This window comes from Piliocolobus tephrosceles, chromosome 7, assembly GCF_002776525.5.
Source record: "Piliocolobus tephrosceles isolate RC106 chromosome 7, ASM277652v3, whole genome shotgun sequence".
NCBI classification, from domain to species: Eukaryota; Metazoa; Chordata; class Mammalia; order Primates; family Cercopithecidae; genus Piliocolobus; species Piliocolobus tephrosceles.
In genome coordinates, this window is record NC_045440.1 from 102,338,763 (window position 1) to 102,361,494 (window position 22,732).

The window sequence follows — 22,732 nt, forward strand, 5'->3', positions numbered from 1 at the left end:
CCCGTGGTGATTTGCAGCCAACATCCTTTGAGCTCAAGTGTCTGGTTCTAATACATAACCCTTCAGACTTGTTTTAGGCCTTTCCACAGTGAGGGAGGTCAGGACACTTTAGTTAAAACTTGAGACCCCTAACATTAGAGCTGCTGCAGAAGAGTGGATTTGTGTTGTCCTTACCTGAGATCCTCTAAGGCGATGAACATTTACTGGCTAAAATTGGCTGCATTTCAGTGTAGACACAGGAGAAAGTCAAGGATGGGACTCCAGCCATGGTGTCCAGGGAAGCTAGAGTGGGGGCTTGTCCTAGGGGAGGGCAGGAGATGGCTCGCCTGAGAGGGAAGTGGACGTTGGTTTAGGTAGGTTGTGCTAACTAACTTAAGAGCTGTTTTCTAGGCAAGGAACCTGGCCTTGCTGGTTGGTGCTGACCTCCGTAGAGACTGATCTACTCAGATGTTTTATTTGATAGCTGGCCTACCAATCCCAGTGTAACAGAAATGGAGATGAGGCCCAGCAGGGGGTGATTTTACACTAAAGCAGTGATTCTCAATCTTGTTTAAGGCCAGAGAAGCCACTCTGCTTTTGTGAACATCTTTTTAGCTCAAGTGACTATATTCAAATAGATTGCATACATGTTAAAGGGAGTTTTTGTGTTGTTTTGTTTTGTTTTGTTTTTTGTTTTTCAGTTAATTGTCTTTTGCTCTTTGGAGAGTTCTATGAGTTTTTTGTTGTTGTTGTTGTTTGTTTGTTTGTTTGTTTGAGACTGAGTCTTGCTCTGTCCCCCAGGCTGGAGTCCAGTGGCGCGATCTCGGCTCATTGCAACCTCTGCCTCCCAGGTTCAAGTGATTCTCCTTCCTCAACCTCCCGAGTAGCTGGGATTACAGGCACTTGCTACTGCGCCTGGCTAATTTTTCATATTTTTTGTAGAGAAGGGGTTTCACCCGCTGCAGGCCAGGCTGGTCTTGAACTCCTGACCTCAAGTGATCCACCTGGCTTGGCCTCCCAAAGTGCTGGGATTACAGGGATGAGCCACTGCGCCTGGCCCAAAAGTTCTTATTACCAGATAAGTGGTATCAGGAGTCAAACACTGAGAAAGAAAAAACTTCACTTTTCTTATCTATCAGAACCTTTTTGATTTATCTAAACCACACCAAAAGTCTTTTGGTGACTTTCCATTGAGGACATTTCAACAGACTAAATACAAATTTATTTGTATTTAATGTTGCCTAGTAATTCTCTGCTTTTTCTTTTCTTTCTTTTTCTTTTTCTTCTTCTTCTTTTTTTTTTTTTTTTTTTTTTTTTTGAGACAGAGTCTCTCTCTGTCACCCAGGTTGGAGTGTAATGGCATGATCTTGGCTCATTGCAGCTTCTGGACCTCCTGGGTTCAAGCGATTCTTGTACCTCAGCCTCCCAAGTAGCTGGGATTACATGTGTGCACCACCTCACCCAGCTAATTTTTGTACTTTTTTTTTTAGTAGAAACAGGGTTTTGCCGTCTTGGCCAGGCTGGTCTTGAACTCCTGGCCTCAAGTGGTCTACCAGCCTCAGCCTCCCAAAGTTCTGGGATTACATATAGGCTTGAGCCACCATGTCTGGCCAGTTCTCTGCTTTTTCTTATCTTTGCTACTCTAACAGTCTTGAAATTAGAAGATTCTTTAGAGTCTTAACTGTGTCACCTTGAATAGATAGCCTCTTTTGTAAGCTCTGCTTCAAAAGTTCTCTGTGCTTACTTTTATGCATGGGTGGTTTTTTTCCTTAATGGAATTTCTATTAATAAGTTCATATTCATTTGTAGGATTGTGGTTAAAGAAAAAAATCTTGCATTTACTGGGCAGAAAGTGCTAAAAATTAAATACATCATCTCATCAATTTTAGATCCCAAGCTTGGCTTAAGGCCATCTTGAATAGATAAATGGCACCTTGGTCATTGGAAGTCTTCTGTGAAGTGAAGGTAGTCGCATGGTTGTGACTCTGCTCATAGAGTTAATATTACCTAAACAATAAACTAAACTAAATTTAAGGCAGTGGTACAGGTGACAGATCCATTTACTGTTTTAAAAAAACCAGTTACTTATTATAGAAAACTTAAGAAAAAACTAGCACAGCACAAAGACGATCATTAAAATCAATCACAATCCTAACACCTAGGCAGAGTGAAATTGGTTATTTTTTCAGAGAAGTGAAGCAGATTAAGTTTGACAGCATTTCTAGAATAATTTCTATGATACGCCAGAAGGGCTCCCACAAGTGCAGCTGAGCATCTGTATGATGTGGGGAGTGGTCTGAGTGGCAGATGACTGAGAGTTCCTTCATTTGCAGTGTTTCTGTGTGTACTGCGTTAGGCAGAGTATAGGCTCTTGAGGGCTCACGGAGAAGTTTGCTAAGTGCCTCTCATGACCCAGGTGTTGATCTGGGACTAGGAATATAGCAGTGCTCAGGACAGGCAATGCCCTTGCCTTCACGAAGCTCCCTTAGAAAGAACTGACCTGTGGGCACATCACTCCTCATGTTTCTGTTTCTTCACCCACATAATGAACATATTAATATTTACCTGACAGGTTTGTTGTGAGATTAGATGGGGAAGTCTACAGTGATTAGCACATAGCAGATACTCTGTCAATGTTTCCTCATTGCTGAATCACTGTAGACAGGAATAAACAGCAGATTTCTAAGACTATTGGAAAAAAACTAAGTTAAAGAAAGCAGCCCTTGCTCATGCTTTCCTGGAAAGTTAACTACTTGATATATTAATTGCTTATAGCATGAGCTGAAAGAATAAATCCAGAATCTTCAATGTGGACAGTCTGGTGCAGATGCTAGTTAGTAGTTATATAGAAAGGAGGCTCTTCATAGGATCTCTGCATGGAGGACTTCTTTGCAGCTTCTGTTGATTTTGTTAAAACCAAGAGTACTATAGTTTTCATTCATAAATATAGATGGTCCTTAACTTACAGTGGTTCAACTTACGGTTTTTTAACTTTACCATGGTGTGAAAAGGATACACAAGGTTTCAGTCTTTAAGCACTGGTGATTCTTTAACCAAAGACTCTGTGCTGCCTTTTGACTTAACATATTTTCAGTTTACCATGGGATTATTGGGACATAACCATATTGTAAATCGAGGATTATATGTACGGTTTTTTTACTGTTTTACTTCAGAATATAATGAAGTACGTTAAATGCTGAAGTAGCTTTAAACAAAACCAAAAAACACAACCATGAGATACATCTTTAGTGATATTGGAAACACTTCATAGACTAAAACATGCAAGATGAAAATTCATGACTTAGAAGAAATCATTGTATGTTTAGTTCTTTGATTCCCTTTTGGTCTGTTTTTGAAGCCCTTTTGCAGCAAGTGAATCATAATAAACTAGTGAGTTTTAGGGTGCCGATTTTCAAAATGTGATGCAACTTTTATGGTTCTGTACTTTATTATTAAATACATAGATGCAAATAAGAATTTTCTTTTTAATCTGTCAACGACAAGAATCTGTTGAAACCCTGCTCTGTGCCTTGTGCCATGCTGCTCTGTTAGGGGACTGGGGATGCCAGGGCATGCTGCCAGGGAGCTCCCGCCTCAGTGGGAAAGAGTAAATGCAGAGTGCTTTGCTACTGGTTTGAAAGAAAGGAACACAAATGTGATTGCTGTCTTACTCTGGATTTGCCTTTCTGGCATGTTGCCTGGTTCCCAAGACGAAGTCTCGGATGTGTACATATTTGAGAGTTCAGTACGCAGTATCTATTCACTGAAGTATAAACGAAAGACCATTTTTCAAAACAAATGGTATATAATATTTTTGTCTTCTTTAGGGCTCTGGAACTTCATCCATTCTCAATGAAACCTCTTCTGCGGCGGGCAATGGCCTATGAAACTCTAGAGCAGTATGGGAAAGCTTACGTGGATTATAAAACAGTGTTGCAGATAGACTGTGGACTCCAGCTGGCAAATGACAGTGTTAACAGGTAATTAATCTGAGGCAGCTACCTAAAATCTAGTTGTTTTGTACGGTTTTTCCCTTCCCCTCCTTCAAGAACATGTCAAAGTATAGCTGTGTTCTCAGTTACTTTTATCACCTCAGTGATTGCCTTCTTTTACTCCATTACATCAAATGGTTCTCTTCCTTAACTTAATTTCTGACTCTCCCTTAATACATTCTGAGTTGTTCTATAATGCCTTTGCATTTGTTTTCTGATCTATTTATTACTGCTCAATCTATATATATATATATATATATATATATATTTTGGTCTTAGTAACACAGGATATAACTCATATGTGCTACTTAAATATATGTGGTGATAAGAAGGTATTTACATTGATATCATAAAATCAGTACTAGTAGCTGGGTACGGTGGCTGATGCCTGTAATCCTAGCACTTTGGGAGGCCAAGGCGGGCAGATCACTTGAGGTCAGGAGTTTGAGACCAGCCTGGCCAACATGGCGAAACCTCATCTCAACTAAAAATACAAAAATTAGCTGGGTGTAGTGGCAGGTGCCTGTAATCCCAGCTACTCAGGAGGCAGGAGAATTGCTTGAACCCAGGCTGTGGAGACTGCAGTAAGCTGAGATCACACCACTGCATTCCAACCTGGACAACAGAGCAAGATTCCATCTCAAAAAAAAAAAAAAAAAATTAAAATTAAATAAGTAAATCAATCAGTACTAGCTGTAGAATAAGATCCAAAAATGTGGTGAAAACTGCTGTGTTGAATCCTCTCCTCCCACAGGATTTGCAGGTGTTCATTGGCACCATATCTGACAGTGGAAACATATCTGTTGTTTCTCCTGAGGAAAACAGATATCTTCATGAGCCTGCCGGATATTTCTGTCATATGCCCTTGTAAATAGACACTTATCTAGGATGAGTAGTAATTTATAATGGTGAAATAGCAAATAATTTGGATTTAATTTATATTATGACCTATTTACCCCCAGCATGAGAATGGGAAGGTAAAAACTTCCAGACTTCATCAATTGCTTTCCAGTGAAATTTGAAAAATTACTAGTTGGATAACATTTCTAGTTATGTATGATATTTTCTGATCCCATTTGCTTAAAGTGTAACATCTGAAATATTTATATGTTACACTGTATCCTGTGCTGGTCTAGTGGACCACGGCCTGCTCCCCTCAAAAAAGAAAAAAAGGGAAAAAATGACATGATCTCCATCTTTAAGTACACTAGAATATAGCTGGGTAGAAACAGTGTACAGCAGTTTATCCCCAGGCTGGGGGAAGGGATCACAGAGCGACCACGCCACCTGTGTCTGTATGGGCTGAACTTGTGGAGAGAGCACTTGAGGGGGCTTTGAAGGATGCTGAGAGAATGTGAAGAGACCTTAAACAAAATTGTCAAAAATGAGAATGGTAATTCAAGGTAAGTTTTAAAATCAGACCTTACCTTCCCATGTGGTCCCAGCCCTGCTGGAAAGATACATAGGCAGAGCTGACAACTGCTCTCTTGGTAGTCACAGGGAACCTGTCTGATCCCAGCCTGCCTAGAAGAAAGGGACATACATCCATTATCTGTGATGGGGTGAGATGAGACTGAACCTCTGGCACCCACAGTCTCCTTGACCTTGAGCCTCCTTGGCCTTGATCAGGCAGTCTCACCTGGCCCTGCACAGCCACCCCACAGGGTGCCATCTGCTGCTTCCTTTTATGTGCCTGCAGGCCCTTTCTCCTTTTTGTCTTTGAATTCCTTCTCATCTATCAGGAAAGGACTTGCCTCCTCTAGGAAACTACTTTCCCTAATCTACTGTCTCCCTACTCCATAGGTGCGCCTTAGGTTCCTTTCTCAGTGCCCCCATAACACTGGGCCCTCTTTTATTACCCAGCTTCCATATTGTTTTTAGGTTTGCTGTCTCTCTGTGTAAAATTCTTTTCCTGTGGCTCTAGCAGGTGTTCCCTGAGGTCAGAAATTGTGTTTTTTCATCTTTGTTGCTGCACTGCCCCTATGTCTGTGTCCAGTAGACGTCCTCAATAAAAATGAGTGCATTTTCAAACAGAGAAGACAGGGTTCACTCCTTTGCTTTGGGGCATTGCTTGTTGCTTTTAATTTGCCCCATCCTCGGCTTGGTAGTTTTCAAGGTAGAGCTGGAGAAAGTAAGATCTTCTCACAGTGTTAGAAGTTATCGTGAAATGGAAAATGGGGAGACACCGGAAGTATCTGGCAGACAGGAGGGCCTGATGAAAAGGTATTTTAGGAAGTCTAATTAATAGTAGGCTGAATGGTTGAAGGGAGAAATGGGTCTGAGAGACCATGATTACTGACATTTCTGACCTTTTTGCATTATGGTTTTTCTAAAAAATTGAGGTAGAATTCATGTACATAAAATTAACTAAGGTGTACAATGCAGTGGCATTTTGTACACTCACCATCTTGGGCAGTCATCACTTCTTTCTAGTTACAAAACATTTCCACCACCCCAAAAGGAAGCCCTGTACCCAGTAAGCAGCCACACCCCATTTTCCTTTCCCCCTGGCAACCACAATCTGTGTTCTGTCTCTATGGGTTTATCTGTTCTGATGTTTCATCTAAATGGAATCATATATGGCATTTGTGTCGGGCTTCTTTCACTTAGCATGTCTTCAGGGTTCATCCACGGCATAGCATGGATCAGTACTTCATTGCTTTTTATGGCTAACATTCCATTATATGCATGTATATATCATATCACATCTTGTTTATCCATTCACTGGTCGATGAATATTTGGGTCATTTCCACCTTTTGGCTATTGTGAACAGTGCTGCTGTGAACATTAATGGACAAATTTTTGTTTGCATACTTACTCTCAGTTCCTTTTCGTATATGCCTAGGAGTAGAATTGCTGGGTAATACTATGTTTAACTTTTTGAAGACTGTATTATATTTATTATATGTACTCAAGAAGGTTCATTTAAAGTAATTGACTTTTAAGACTCTTTTTTTAAATTGAATGGTTCTTGTTGATATTTTGTTGATGAGGCGGCTTTGGTTTTGCTATGTATATTTTTATATACAATATCTATTTAAAATTTTTCACTATTTCTTATTTGTGAATCCCATATTTCTGCTTGCTTTTCCATCTATTCCAGTTCATTATGGAAAATTAAGCAGCAGCAGCTTTTTTTTTTTTTTAATTTAAACATCTGTATTTATTTGTTTCTGTCTTCCATTAACCATATTCCTCTCTTCCTCTCCAGGAATCTTATATGTTAAATTTCCCTGCATATACTTATTTATTCCCTGGCAACACATCATCTCTTTTCAGCTGCTTCTTCCTTCCTCTCTGCTGGTAATACAAGTTTTGCTTGAAAATTCTTTTTTCTCAAACTTCTTTTTCTTCTGCAATTCTGGGTGGTTATACAGTAATTTAAAAATTTTTTTTACCTTAAAGCATAAGATTCAATTATTATAACCAAAGATCACTATGGAAATTTAAGTTTAAGAAACTACAGGGAAAGTATGTGCATTACATTTGTCTACATGTCAATATAAAAGTTTTTCACACAAAAAGTATATGCGACTAGATTTAACTAACTTGACTTTATTCTAACTAATTGCCAGTAAACCAGTTCAGTCTTATGAAGCAGTTCTTTTTAACCAGATGTGTTCAAAAGACATAATTTTTAATTTTGTTTTTAAATCTAATTATGACATTCTGTATGTTTAAAATAATGAATAAGTGATCACTGAGGATATTAATCTAAATTTTATGATGGCCATCAGTAAATACCACTAATAAAAAAGCTCTTGTAGTAGAATCTAGTATCTTATTTTTTCATCTTTATTCATATGAAAAGAGAATAGATGGGGCTGGGTGTGGTGGCTCATGCCTGTAATCTCAGCACTTTGGTAGGCTGAGATCACCTGAGGTCAGGAGTTTGAGACCAGACTGGCCAACATGGCAAAACCCCGTCTCTACTAAAAATACAAAAATTAACTGGGCCTGGCAGCGCATGCCTGTAATCCCAACTACTTGGGGGGCTGAGGTAGGAGAATTGCCTGAACCCGGCAGGCAGAGGTTGCAGTGAGCCAAGATTGTATCACTGCTCTCCAGCCTGGACGACAGAGTGAGACTCCATCTCAAAAACAAAACAAACAAACAAAAGAATAAACTGATAATTATAGAAATGAAAAAAATACAGAGCAAGAAAGAGTATCTTAACCACATGTAAATGTTTTGAGAAAAAGCATTATTCACATGACAGCGAGCCCTTACCAGTGTTGGCAACCAGTGTTGTACACCTGTTGTCAACCACAGTAGTTGGTAATGTGGTTATCATAATGTACAGTTTGGGCATAGAAATTCTAAAATACTTCTGATCATTCTCAAGAGTAACACATTATCAATTTAGTAATGATTTTAAATATTACAGGAGACATTTCTTCTAGGCCTCCTAAATTTTAGTTTTATTAACATATTTATAACTTTCTCAAAAAATAAAAGTTTATTATGTATACATTAAATTTTTTTAACAAATTAAAAATGTCTTAATTTTTTGTTTTGATTAAAAAATAGTCTAAGTTGCATCATTTATGATAACTTGTAAAAATATTTTTGAAAACAGTTTATGTGGACAGAAAATGCTCAGGATTGCATGTTTTCTATAAGGAAGTACACATTTGCATAGCATTTGTAAATTTTACTCTTAATCTGACCTTCAGTAATATAAAAAGCAAACTAAATGATCAACAGAGAAAATTCATTTTCTCTTTAGGCTATCAAGAATTTTAATGGAGCTGGATGGACCAAATTGGCGGGAGAAGCTGTCACCTATTCCTGCTGTGCCTGCTTCTGTGCCACTGCAGGCTTGGCATCCGGCAACAGAGATGATCTCAAAACAAGCAGGAGACTCCAGCAGTCATCACCAGCAGGACATCACAGGTGGGGGACGCCTACACTCATTTCTTCTCAAGGTTACCTTGAGCTGTGTGTGTACTTTCACAGTAAAGCAGAGAGATAAGAGCATTAATTCTAGAATCAGACCGAGGTTTAAGTGAAGTCCCCGTTCTCCCTCTTTGGCTGGTCTCAAACTCCTGACCTCAAATGATCTGCCTGCCTTGGCCTCCCAAAGTGCTGGAATTATGTTCTCCCTCTTTAAAACTACATAGTCTTAAGAAGTTGCTATATACCTCCTGTGTCCTACTCGTATACATGTAAAAGGGTTTTTTGTTTTGTTGTGTTTTGAGACAGGGTCCTGCTCTGTCACCCAGGGTGGGGTCCAGTGGCGCAATCATGGTTCACTGCAGTCTCGACCTCCCAAGCTCAAGCAATACTCCTGCCTCAGCCTACTGAGTAGCTGGAACCACAGGTGCATACCACCATGCCCGGCTAATTTTTAAATTTTTTGTAGAGACGGAGTCTCCCTATGTTGCCCAGGCTGGTCTCAAACTCCAGGGCTAAAGTGATTCTCCTGGCTCAGCCTCCCAAAGTGCTGGGATTATAGGCATGAGCCACCATGCATGGTTTGAGGCAGGGAAATGTATTAATAAATGTCTCACAAGGAGGTTCTCAGAAATAAATGGAGATGTCTATATAAAATGTCTATATTCTGACTGTGTAAACCTGTAGTAAACATTGTTAAGAGGTGTAAACCTCTTAAACATTGTTAACATAACTAATAAGAAAAAGAAGGCCAGGTGCAGTTGGTCATTCCTGTAATCCCAGCACTTTGGGAGGCAGGTGGATCACTTGAGCCCAGGAGTTCAAGACGAGCCAGGACAACATGGCGAAACCCTATCTTTACAAAAAATATAAGAATTAGCCAACTGTGGTGGTGCATGCGTATAGTCCCAACTACTTGGGAGGCTGAGGTGGGAGGATCCCCTGAGCCCAGGAAGGTTGAGGCTGCAGTGAGCTGTGATGGTGTCACTGCACTCCAGCCTGGGTGACAGAATGAAACGCTGTCTCAAAAAAAAAAAAAAAAAGAAGTTAAATAACATGTAGCTCTACAGTAGACCCTGTATGTGATGAGGCTAAAGAGTAAGACTGATATGGTTAAAATAATAAAATAAAGCCCCACAACATAAATACAGTCATGTGCTCATAATGGTATTCCAGTCAACAGTGGAGCACATCTATGACAGTGATCCCATAAGATTATAATACTGTAACTTTACTGTGTTTTTACTGTACTATACCCTTACCATACCTTTTCTGTGTTTAGATACACAAATACCATTGTGTTACAGTTGCCCGTGGTATTCAGTACAGTAACATGCTGTTACAGGTTTGTAGCCTAGGAGCATTAGCTTGCACCATACAGCCTGGATGTGTAGTAGGATATACCATCTAGGTTTGTGTAGCCACACTCTATGATGTTTGCACAACAGCAAAATTGCCTAACAACAAATTTCGCAGAACGTATCCATTGTTGAGTGATGAATGACTGTGTAATGCAGGTACTTCCTTCTGCCTTTATCGTAGTTGTTAAAAAATTTGTATTCCTTAGTGCCTACATTATTACTTTGAGCATAGTAAGCAAGCATTTAATAAATGTGACTTCACCCTTGCCTTCTGCTTTAAAGCCAGCTGAGGCCTCATTTCTCCCACAAAGCTTAGGAACTCCATATGTGTCCCCAAGTTGTGCTTCATTTTATAGATGCCCTGAGGTTCCTGAGCCATGATGTCCAGATAGATAGTGTTGAACCCTCATTTTCTTTACTGCCAAGAAAGAGCAGACAGGGGACATCTGCCAAGTAGATGATCTAGCAGTCCCAGGAAAATCATGGAGATCTGTAGTTTTCTAGAGCCCGTTATTAATAGGGCCTGACACAAAGCATTTGCTCAGTAAATAAGAGCTACTTCTTACTAACAAAATGCATCTACAGCTGTGAGTTAGCACACCATAGCACAGGTATAATCAACTGTGTTTGAATTTTTCTGTCCAGATTTGTTTACTGATTGATAGTGAGAATGGATACCAAAGGTTTAAAGACACTGGAGGATAAAAGCTTGAGGAAAAATTTTCAGCAAAATCTTCCCTAATATTCTATTTCAGGGTTTATATACCAGGATTGGGAAAGTACTATTTGACCCTATTATGTCAGAATTTTTTTTTTTTTTGAGACAGGATCTTGCTGTGTTGCCCAGGCTGGGGTGCAGTGGTGCAATTTTGGCTCACTGCAGCTTCAACCTCCTGGGTTCAGGCAGTCTTCCCACCTCAGTCTTCTGAGTCGCTGGGACTACAGGTGTGTGCCACCATGTCTGGCTAATTTTGTATTTTTTATAGAGACAGGATCTCATTATGTTGCCCAGGCTGGTCTCGAATTCCTGGGCTCAAGTAATCCTTCTGCCTCAACCTCTGAAAGTGCTGGGGTAACAGGTATGAGTAGCCTAGACTGTGTGAGATCTTTTGAAACATGAAACATGGGCAGAAATATTCTGTGATTTGAAATAAAAGATGAAAAATAAACTAGCATTTTATACAATTTGTGCAGAGGGACAAATAAGATTATTGTTTACATTCTGAGTTTACATTACAAATTTAGGGGACTGGGCATGGTGGCTCTTGGCAGTAATCCCAGTAGTTTGGGAGGCCATGGCAGGAGGATCGCTTGAGGCAAAGAGTTCAAGACCAGCCTGTGAAACAAAGCAAGACCCCCATTTCTACCAAAAAAAATTGGCTGGGTGCGGTGGCTCATGCCTGTAATCCCAGCACTTTGGGAGGCTGAGGCAGGCAGATTGCCGGAGCTCAGGAGTTTGAGACTAACCTAGGCAACATGGCAAAACCCTGTCTCTACTAAAAATACAAAAATTAGCTGGACATGGTGGCACATGCCTGTAGTCCCAGCCAGCTACTTAGGAGGCTGAGGTGAGAAGATGGCTTGGGTCCAGGAGGCAGAGGTTGCGGTGAGCTGAGATTGCACCACTGCACTCTAGCCTGGGTGACAGAGCCAGACCCCATCTCAAAAAAAAAATAATAAAAAAAATAAATTTATCTATCAGAAGATTTTAAGATTGCAAAATCCAAAAGTTTAATTTATGGATTTTTATTATATATCAGATTATTCCATAGGATAAACTTATTACCTAGGTTTAAAACTTAAAATTTTAATATTTTGTGTATGTTTGAAAACTTGGTTGTAAGTAACAGAAAATCTGTTGACTTAAAGTGTAAGGGACGGTCTTGGCTCATGTCACTGAAAGGGCCCAGACAGGCTGTAAATCAGGCTCAGCTCATCAAGGCTTAGGCTGTAGCAGGAAACAATAGAACTGTAGCAGTTTTAGGCTTTACATCTGCGCATATCGATGTCCAAAGAGAGGGGGAAACCATTGCTTTTGATGGCATTAAGAATGAGGAAGTAGCCCGGGCTTGGTGGCTCACGACTGTAATGCCAGCACTTTGGGAGGCCAAGGCAGGAGGATCACCAAGGTCAGGAGATCGAGACCATCCTGGCTAACACGGTGAAACCCTGCCTCTACTAAAAACACAAAAACTAGCCGGGCGCGGTGGCGGGCGCCTGTAGTCCCAGCTACTCGGGAGGCTGAGGCAGGAGAATGGCGTGAACCCGGGAGGCGGAGCTTGCAGTGAGCCAAGATTGCGCCACCGCACTCCAGCCTGGGCGACAGAGTGGGACTCCGTCTCAAAAAAAAAAAAAACACCAAAAGAATGAGAAAGTACATTTCCTCAAAGCCCAGGCTTTTTAATCTGTTATTCTATTCATCTGAATTGGGCCATGTGCCCATCCCTGAGCCAATCTCTTTGATGAGGAAACGCCCCATCCACTGACTGGCTTAGACCTGGGGTTTTGACCCGTGAGGTCAGCCTTCCCTGAACATGTGCTCTGAATAGGAGAGGGGTGATAGCTGAATGAATATTGAGGTCCCAGAGACAGATTCTGAGCAGGGTGTCAGCAATGTTCACGGCAAGATAATAGGGATAGTCTGTAATTCTGGTAATGAGCAGTTCAGACTCTGATTGCAGATAACAGAAAGCCCAACTTATAATGCCTCAAGTAAGCAAAAAACTGTTTATGGGCACTTACTATGGACAAGTCCACAGATGGAGTGGTTGCAGGGATGGCTGGATTAAGGACTCAGAGATTCTAGTTCTCCATCTTGGCCTCTTACTTGCTCTGATGGCCCCATTCTTACACCATCCCTTTTTATCACAAGATGGCAAAATAGCTCCTCTTTTGAGCCTTAAATTCCACAGGAAAGAACAAGAATTATTTTACAAGAATCTTTCAAAACATTTTATCAGCTCTTATAGACCCATCCCTGAACAATTGGATTACTATGGCCATAGGACTGATGTCCTGATTAGTAAAATGATTATCCCAAAGGTTAGGGCTAGAGTGAGGTTTGCTTCACTTAAACCAAAGGAGCAGAGAATGAAAGAGATATGATTTCCCAAGGAAGTTTGGGGTGCCGGATAGATGTTCACTTCAGGCTTTAAGAGGAGTGTTCACTATTCACAAAATAGTTGCCAAGCAGAACACTGTGGATATTTGTATCCCATTTCATGGACAGGTTCTGTCATATCCAAGCTTAACCAGAGGTCTGAAGTGCTCCTGTACCACTGTAAAAGTGCTGTGTGAGGCAGCATAGATGGAGATGACAGAAAACACTGAGGGTTGCTAGTTCACATGTGCAGCCTTACTGGAGACTCTGCCTCTTGTCATATAGTCACCTGAGCCCTGTTAGGATTGTTTGCTCAATTTTCTCCATCTCTAAGGTGGTTCTGGCCTCTGTTACTGTCTTTAGAATCCTAGTAGAGAAAAGATGGCATGTCAAGATGGATAACATGACAAAATTATTACTTGTATCTTATTTTTTTTTCTTTTTTCTTTTTTTTTTTTGAGATGGGGTTTCGCTCTTGTTGCCCAGGCTAGAGTGCAATGGCATGATCTTGGCTCACCATAACCTCCGCCTCCCAGGTTCAAGCGCTTCTCCTGCCTCAGCCTCCTGAGTAGCTGGGATTACAGGCATGCGCCACTACGCTGGCTAATTTTGTATTTTTAGTGAAGATGGGGTTTCTCCATGTTGGTCAGGGTGGTCTTGAACTCCTGACCTCAGGTGATCTGCCCGCCTCGGCCTCCCAAAGTGCTGAGATTACAGGTGTGAGCCACCGCACATGGCATTTGTATCTTATTTTCTAATTAGAAAATAATAGTATCATAATTATATAATTACTTTTACTTATAGCCTATTTGTCATTTTAATTTGTCTACAAAGTTTTGTTCCATTTAGACTTTTGCTCTGCATGCTGTGTGGTCAAGTTAATTTGCAATAGAGGATTTACTTACAGCTCTACTTAAGGTTTCATAGAGGTCCTTGTACAAATACTTCCTCTTTTTTGTTTTTTTGTTCTATAGATGAAAAAACATTTAAAGCCCTTAAGGAAGAAGGAAATCAATGTGTAAATGACAAAAACTATAAAGACGCCCTCAGGAAATACAGCGAATGCTTAAAGATTAACAATAAGGAATGTGCCATATATACAAACAGGCAAGTTCTTTGTAACTTTATGTATTTCTTATGTTAATAGTTTTGATTAAAAATATTTTAAGTAACTTATTAACACAAATAATTGCCAAAGTTTTTGTGATGGTTCTAGGAATTTCTATAGCAAGCTGTCCTAACCAAGGGTTTCTGAAAGAAATGAGACTGCGGGAGTTCTACAGAGACTGGAAGCCTGAGGTGTGGGCGGGATGGGAGGTCTGACATAGTATGTGCCACCAGGTTCCCAAAAGCGACCATGGCTGTTTTGGCTTGTGCAACTCTGATTCAGCATTTCCTGGCTTGCCGGCCTCATTGCAGCTAGCTGGGCCTGGGCATTGTCCAGTGTGGGAGGAGCAGGAATCAATGACCTCTCAAAATAGTGTCTTACGGAGAATGCCCTTTTCCTTCTGAAGTGCTGTGGGAAGGCACCAGCATCATTGATAGTGTGCAGCAGGAATGGGCAGATTGTTGCTCAGGTACCATCTTTACCACGTGGTAAAAGATACCTATATAGAATATGGTGATAGAATATTGGACAAAAGATGTCACTAAATCCAAAAGATGTCACTAAATCCAACAGATGTTTTTCTGCCCTTCTCCTGTTCAGCTTCTGTAGGATTGGGCATTATTGGCCACTCAGTTTTCTGTGAAGACTCCTCCTCCTCTTGGCTGCAGAGGCGGCGGCAGGCAGCTCATTGCCAGGTTCTCTTCCTCTTCCTCTCCTTCTGTAGGCTTTTCTTTCCCTAGAATTCTCATAGTTCTGAGGGTCTAGATCCTTTTTCCTTTCTACATACTCTAGAGGCCGTTGCATCCTCTCCCCAGGTCCACTTACTGCCTTACAATGATGTCTCCCAAATCTCTGTCTTCTGAGTTCCAGACTGAAGTGCTCCCCGTCTCTTCTGCACTCAGGGCTGGATATCATCCCCGACCTCCCTCTTCCAGTCAGCAAGCTCGGATGCTCCTACCTTCTAAATCCCAAATCCATCTTCAGCGTGACCCTGTCACCTTGCCACCACCCTCCTGTCATTCCCTTGCTCTGGGCCACTTTCCTCTCCTAAATGTCCACAGCACCGTCTTGGTGTCCTTGCATAGCTTTGTTCCATCATCTCATTCTCCAAGCTATAGCCAGAGGGACTGTCTCAAACATGGCAAACGTGTCAGCCCCTATTAAAAACCCTTCATCGGACTTCCATTAAGCTCAGTTTATAAAGCTCAGCCTCCTTGCCGTGACTTCCAGTGCCCTTCATGATCTGGCCTGCCTGCTCTTCCAGCCTCATCCCTACATTCCAGCCATATGGAACTCTTCTTAATTCTTCAAGAACACCATATTCTCTCCCACCGTAGGTCTGTGTACTCGCTGTGTCCTTGGCCTCCACTCCCCGCTACCTCTGTCTGAACTCTTTCAACCTAGTGCGTTTACATTGGATAATTCTTAACTTCATACTCTAGATTTTGACTTAAATGTCACTTATTCCTTGCCTGCCTGCTCTGCGCCTTGTCTCAGCCCCACTGAATCTGATGTAGTTCTCAGCCGTGTGCTCCCAGAGTACTTTGCACAGATTTTACTGTGTTCACTTGTTTTAATGGTCTGTCTTCCACTTGATTGCATCCTCCTTGAGGGCTGTGACTGTATTTTGTTTGCAGTTGTATCCCCAGTGCCATATAATTAAATCAAATGTTAAGTTTCAATGGAAACCGCAGTGGTATAGAAACAGACATATTCAGCTATTTTCTGATTTTTCTTAGCTATCTAAACTTACAGATATCCAATCTTTACCTTTCATAATACTGAGTTCCGTTGCATTATGCCAGAGCTCTCTGTTACTTGAAGCTGTGCCAGTTTGAAGAAGCAAAGCAGGACTGTGATCAGGCACTTCAGCTAGATGGTGGGAACGTGAAAGCCTGCTATAGACGAGCTCTGGCTCATAAAGGACTCAAGGTGAGGAAATCTTCATTTTAATGCATAAACTTCAGTTCTGAACAAATCAAGTGGTTTTCAAAGGATAAATCTCCAGATCTTGGGATGGGATTGAGATTATTCTTGGATTTAATCCTAGAACTGTACTAACCAGTTCTAAAACCTTGATAGAGGCCTCAGATTTCACCCCTAACCATAATGCGAAACTAGATTGCTTCTAAGATTCCTTCCAGCTCCAAAATGATGATTTATTCTCTAGTTTTCTGAGGAATATTGTTAGTAGGTTCATTTTAAGATACAGGAAGGTTTGGTACTGAATTACCAAAAGCTAATGGTAATGCTGCTGGTTCCTCCAGCAAGGATTGGTGTTGGAGGTTGGGTGGGGAAGGCATCAGAATGGAAGATGGGTGACCCAGCGGAAGTTGAGAGAGACACGTCAGTGACTTGAAAGCTTATAGTGATCTGGGCCTTAAACCAGCTGATGGTCAGTGTAAGTCTGTAGAATGCCATTCTTCTCTAAGAAAACCATACCATTAGTTTAGAAGAAAGTGGACGTTGTGTAATTACACTTTTCTTCATGCAGATTCTTCTGCATGGAAATCCTGATGAATGAGTGTTCATATTTATAGAAAATAACATCACAAAGAAAAACCAGAACATACTGGAAAATAGTATTTCCTGAAATAATTTTCTTAAAGCTCAATTTTATTAAGGTGTAATATGATGAAGTTCATACATTGTAAGTATGCAGGTCATTGACTTTTGGTATGTGCATATCCTCTTGTAGCCAATATCCCAATCAAGATAAAGAACATTTTCTTCCGAAGGTGCTGTGTGCTAAAAATTAAAAATAACATTTTCATCTTTCTAGAAAGTTCTCTGTGCCCCTGTACAACAAATCTCCCTCCCTCCGCCCCTACCCTCAGGCAGCCATTCATCTGATTTCTACCACTATAGTTTTGATTCTTTTGGACATTACCATAAATCATATAGAATGGACTCTACTGTTTGGCTTCTTTCAGCATAACCTGATATTTGTTTATACTGTGTGGGTACCAGGAACTGTTCCTTATTATGACTGTGTTGTATGAATATATCACAATTTATGTATATATTCACCAGTTGATAACACTTAGGTTGTTTCCAGTTTGGGGCTGTTAGGAATAAAGCTGCTGTGACATTCTTGTGCACATTTTTAATGGATGGACTTGTTTACAAACTGTACAGCTGGAGGCCAGATGCGACTAGGAGTGGGGATAGAGGGAGATGGTCAGATCCTGAGGGGCTTGGTAGGCCATGCTCAGAAGGCTGGACTTAATTCTGAAGGTGGCAGAGCCTCCAGAGCAGGGTAAATGGTGGTGTAATGGATCAGATTTGGGGACCTCATGGAAGATTGATCAGAGGGGCCCAGGATGAGGAGGAAGGCAAGTGAGAGATCACCAAGGTGAGAAGCAGGTACCTGAAGGAAAGTAATGTCCAAGGAAAGGGAGAAGTATGTTAGCTGCTGTGGCTGCTATAACAAAGCACTACAGACCGGGTGGCCTGAACCACAGAAATCTATTCTGAAAGTGGGAAGTCTCAGCGTACGGTGTTAATAGGGGTGCTCTCTTCAGAGGCCTATGTCTCTGGCTTACAGATGCTGTCCTCTCCCTGGGTCTCCATGTGGCCTTCCCTCTGTGTGTGTGTGTGCCCAAATCTTCTCTTTTTATAAAGACACAGTCATCTTGGACCAGGTGGGGCCTACTGATTTTAACTCGATTACCTCTTTAAAGGCCCTGTCTCCAAATATGGTTACATTTTGAGGTACTGGAGGTTAGAACTTTAACACAGGAATTTCTGTGGGGACATAGTTCAGCCCATAACAGAAGGGAAGGGGCCAATTCATGGGTTGATGGTAAAGTTGACAGGACACAGCAGTCAAATGTCTAGGGGAAGTGATGAAGGGGATGCCTCCCAGGTTCTGGCTGGGTGGCTGAGGGCAGTGGTGTGATAGTGGGGAGCATTCAGGAACAGGGCAGCTTGGGAGTGGGGAGAGGATTATTTTGACTGATTTAGTCTGAGAGAGTTGTTTTAATTCCGTGCCCATCACTGAAAAGGGAACTATCTAGGTTCTGCGGGGAGAAGAGCAGTCATGTTGCATAGGATAGCAAATGAGGACCACCCAGGTGCACTGAATGGCCAGCTTTTCCAGATCATAGATCCAATCTGGCTGTAGTGCAGTCATGCCTGCATGTCCTGCCAGGACCCCTGTGCTGCCCTGTGACCCCCGCCCCATGCTGACAGAGCCACACAGTGTCCATGTGACCCTAACACATGCCTCCCCGCTGGCCCTCTTTTTTTTGGTTAGCAACACACTCACTTGTAAAAAAATTTCCTAGATGGTGTATGGCACCACAAATTAAGAGACTCCTTGAAATGTACTCACCTCTTTGAGCTTAGCAGATTTGGTAAATGAGGATTTATATGACTTATGAGTTTACAGATGGCCAAACTCTTGGAGCATGTTTACCTCTTAGTGGCTGCCTGACTTTCTGAACCTGGTGAGCTAAAGGTCAGAAGCTGCACCCTAATGAAAGACTGGACTTTAATTTGTGTGGATATTATCATTAATACTTCATTGGACTTTTCTATTTCCTTGGAATGAATTCTAGAAATTGTATTATGATGCACAAAAATAATCCCAAATTTGAGTAATCCTATCCCACCAGATTATGAGGCTGGTAGCTTACAGCTTGATTTGTTGTCCAGTAATTTGAGGTATGTGCCAGGTAAATTTCAGAATTTTAAAAAATGTTTGAGAGAGACAGGGTCTTACTATGTTGGCCAGGGTTGGTGTTAAACTCCTGGCCTCAAGCAATCCTCCCACTTTGGCCTCTCAAAATGCTAGGATTACAGATGTGAGTCACCATGCTTGGCCTAATTTCAGGATCCTCAAAGGCCACAACTGCTTATAGAATGTGTCAGAACTCACGCCCAGGCCTGTCTGCCCAGTGTGACTGCAATGAGGAAGTGGCACAGGGGCTCACGGTGGTAGGTGCCCTGCCTTTAGCTCCCAGCTCAACACTATGCTTTTCTCAGATCTTCTGTTTGTTTTCTGACTTTAATAGTTATTTTTAATGGTGCTAGCTTTGAAAAATACGAGCTTTCTTTAACGTATAGCTATTCTTTGTAAGAAAAGATCACTGAACATTTTGCTTTTATTTACAATTTATTTCTCTTATTGAGTGCCAATTATGTGCTACGTGTTAGGAGTATAAAGGTGAATAAAGACATGATGCCTACTTAGGGAATTTACACCCAATAGAGGATGCTGCAAGATCCACCCAAAAGAGGATGCTATAGAGGATGATACATACAATTGTTATGTATCAATACAAATATCAAAAAGAATATCATAAAATAACTATTGCTTTTATGGTTTCAGCAAAACTATTAATGGTAAATATTATCACAAACATGTGATCATAATATATCCCTTTTTAAAGGCCTAATGAGGTTGTTAGCAACTTTTATTGCCTTTCTTGTCAAAGCCACATTTTCTGGTTTTTTGTTGTTATTGTTTGTTGTTTATTTTTGAGACAGAGTCTTGCTCTGTCACTCAGGCTGGAATGCAGTGGCATGATCTTGGCTCACTGCAACCTCTACCTCCCGAGTTCAAGTGATTCTCCTGTCTCAGCCTCCCGAGTAGCTGGGACTACAGACATACACCACCACGCCTGGCTAATTTTTGTATGTTTAGTAGAGACGGGGTTTAGCTTTGTTGGTCAGGCTGGTCTCGAACTCTTGGCCTCAGGTGATCCACCCACCTCGGCCTCCCAATGTGCTGGGACACACTTTCTGTTTGTATGAGCTCTGCTCTTCCCTCTACACTGCATGGCTGGGTTCTCTTCAGGTCTTGACTTCTCTGACACCTGTAACTGTAGAAAAAGGAGGCTCTCTTGTTAGTATCCATCTCCACCTTTAGTTTTCTTCATGGCACCAATGACAGTCTGTAATTATTTATTCATTTGTTTACATGTTTTTAATTGCTTCCCCTCATAGGACGTAAGCTTCCATAAATGCAAGGCCTAAGTCTGTCCTTCCTCGTCTTGTCCGTGGTCCTCGTAGCTCCTGGCACATGGTCATGTTCAGAGACCATCTGTGAGTGAATGAGCCTGGCCCCCTCTTAGCTGCCTCCTTGCCCAATTCTGTCTACGCCCTTGCTGCCATTCTACCCTCTCTTCATGCTTGTCTGCAGTGCTAACACTTGTCAGTGTGCATTTTTTGTTTTCTTATGTCTCTTCCAGTCAGGCTGTTCTTTAGGCAGAGACTTCTGGATTCATGAAAATGATCCCACTGACTCCTAGGGTGTTGAGCTTCCATTTCCAAGGCTGTGGCTCACAGGTCTCTATTTCCAGTCCTTTCCCTTGAGCTCCACACTGTGTAATCATCCACTTTCTGGTCATTGCTGTCGTGACCATCCCATTCTTCATTTTTAAAATGGGAACAATAAAAGGTAATATTTATAGGGCTGTTGGGAGAGTAAAGTAATACTTGTAAAATGCTTAAAATGGTAAGAATTAGCTTTTATTACTTCCTCAGCTTGCCCTCCTGCTCCACTCCCTTGCCTTTCAGGTATGGCTCCCTGCCTAGAACACTTGGGATATAAATACAGTGTCATTTTCCCCCCTAGTAGGTTGCAGTGCTGGTGTAGGACAGTGGTATCTGGAGATTTGTTATACTTTGTAAATAATTTACTTTTATAAATTAGAGCAGATTTAAGGTTATCCCTTTAAATATATCTCTCTTGCTCTGTGTGTTGCTGTGGGGGAGGGGAAAGGCATGTGGGATTACAGCTAGGCCCCCAGGAATGTCACATAATCACTAGCTCAGCTTATCTGTGCTCAGCCTCTTGTGCGTGCTGTTACTGATGTGTCATGAATACTTAAAGAGGTTACACATCCTTGCAGTTCTTTGCCTCTTCACAGTTTGGTTTATTCAAAACATGGGTCTAGTCTGTAGTTTAGAACACAGCTTGTCACAGCAGACTGACTTTGGGGCATCTGTCTCTGCTACTAGATTCAGTGGTCATGTCTTGTTAAATCCCTTTCTTTCCCCTCAACTTCTTCAATGTATTGTGTGACTCATGGAAGATTAAATGTTGACTCTAGCCAATTTCAAAGAATAAACAACCTGGAAGGATTTTATGGAACAAAAGTATTACAATAACTACCATATGTGTAGTCCTTTATAGGTTTAAGCCACTTATTATTTATTCATTTATTTCTTGGTACAGCCTTGTAAAAATTTGAATAGAGCTTTTGTTCCCCTTATGTTAAAGATGAGAAGACTGAAGCCCAGAAAGGTTAAGTAGGATCTTGTTTAAGTTTCATTGCTAGTAGGTGCTAATACAAGAATGAGTTCATTCTGTCATTCATTCATTCAGCAAGCAACATGTGCTTAATGTGTCAGGGACTGGGAAGGTTGTGGTGATACAGAATTTAACTTGCGTTTTCTAACTCCAGATCCTGTGCTTTTTCTCTTATAGTAGATGTTCACTGTATTATGGGTTATAATATTTCAGCTGCATACTCACCCCTTAGGCTCACTTTATAAGAGTGGTATTAATGTGGACCCTGCACAGATACTGCACAACTCACTTCATCAACCCCACTCCCACTCAGGTTACTCTAGGCTCCTTCTATTTATGAAAGTTATTTTCTCTTGTCTTCCTACTTACAGAATTATCAGAAAAGCTTAATTGATCTCAATAAAGTTCTCCTACTAGACTCAAGTATTATTGAGGCAAAGATGGAACTGGAAGAGGTAACTAGACTCCTTAATCTTAAGGATAAGACAGCATCATTCAACAAAGAAAAGGAGAGAAGGAAAATTGAGATTCAAGAGGTATTTGTATTTGATTATCTTTTAAAGTACTCTTTTGGGGACCTTAGACTGGATTCTAAGGTCATGTTCCTATGAGTTCTAAAACATTTTTGATTTTTTATTTTTATTCTGATGATCAGTGACAAAATTTTAACCAGCAACAAAACATCTCCTTTGCAATGATAGCCACTGTATTTCCCAACGTGGGTCCATGGATGGTACTGGGAATCTCTGCGTTACTGCAGTTCTTCCTTTCTTTGGCCTCCATCTGTACTGCTCCTACTCCAGAGTACATTGGGAACCAACGGCCACTGACTTTGCTTCAGGGTAGACCTGGAGAATCCTGACGGGACTGATTTTGTTACAGGGGCCCTGAAAACCTCACCTCATAGAGGTTTTTCAGATTTGATTCAGACCTTTTTAGCACTCTGAAATATGACTGCCTCATCAGAGATCTGGAACCACCTCAGGATCAAACTGCCTTTGTGATTCAGATAACTAAAATGTTTTTCTCTAATA

At 41.2% G+C, this 22,732-nt stretch overlaps 1 protein-coding gene across 1 annotated transcript in view; it reads left to right on the top strand.

Moving 5' to 3' along the window:
* LOC111520886 (sperm-associated antigen 1) overlaps positions 1-22,732 on the top strand; it is a 78,225-nt gene that overhangs the window by 53,502 nt on the left and 1,991 nt on the right. The window contains exons 12-16 of the mRNA XM_023183980.1: positions 3,807-3,959; positions 8,702-8,868; positions 14,304-14,436; positions 16,243-16,369; positions 22,070-22,234. Of these exons, the coding sequence (XP_023039748.1) occupies positions 3,807-3,959; positions 8,702-8,868; positions 14,304-14,436; positions 16,243-16,369; positions 22,070-22,234 (745 nt within the window). The remainder of the gene's footprint in view (positions 1-3,806; positions 3,960-8,701; positions 8,869-14,303; positions 14,437-16,242; positions 16,370-22,069; positions 22,235-22,732) is intronic.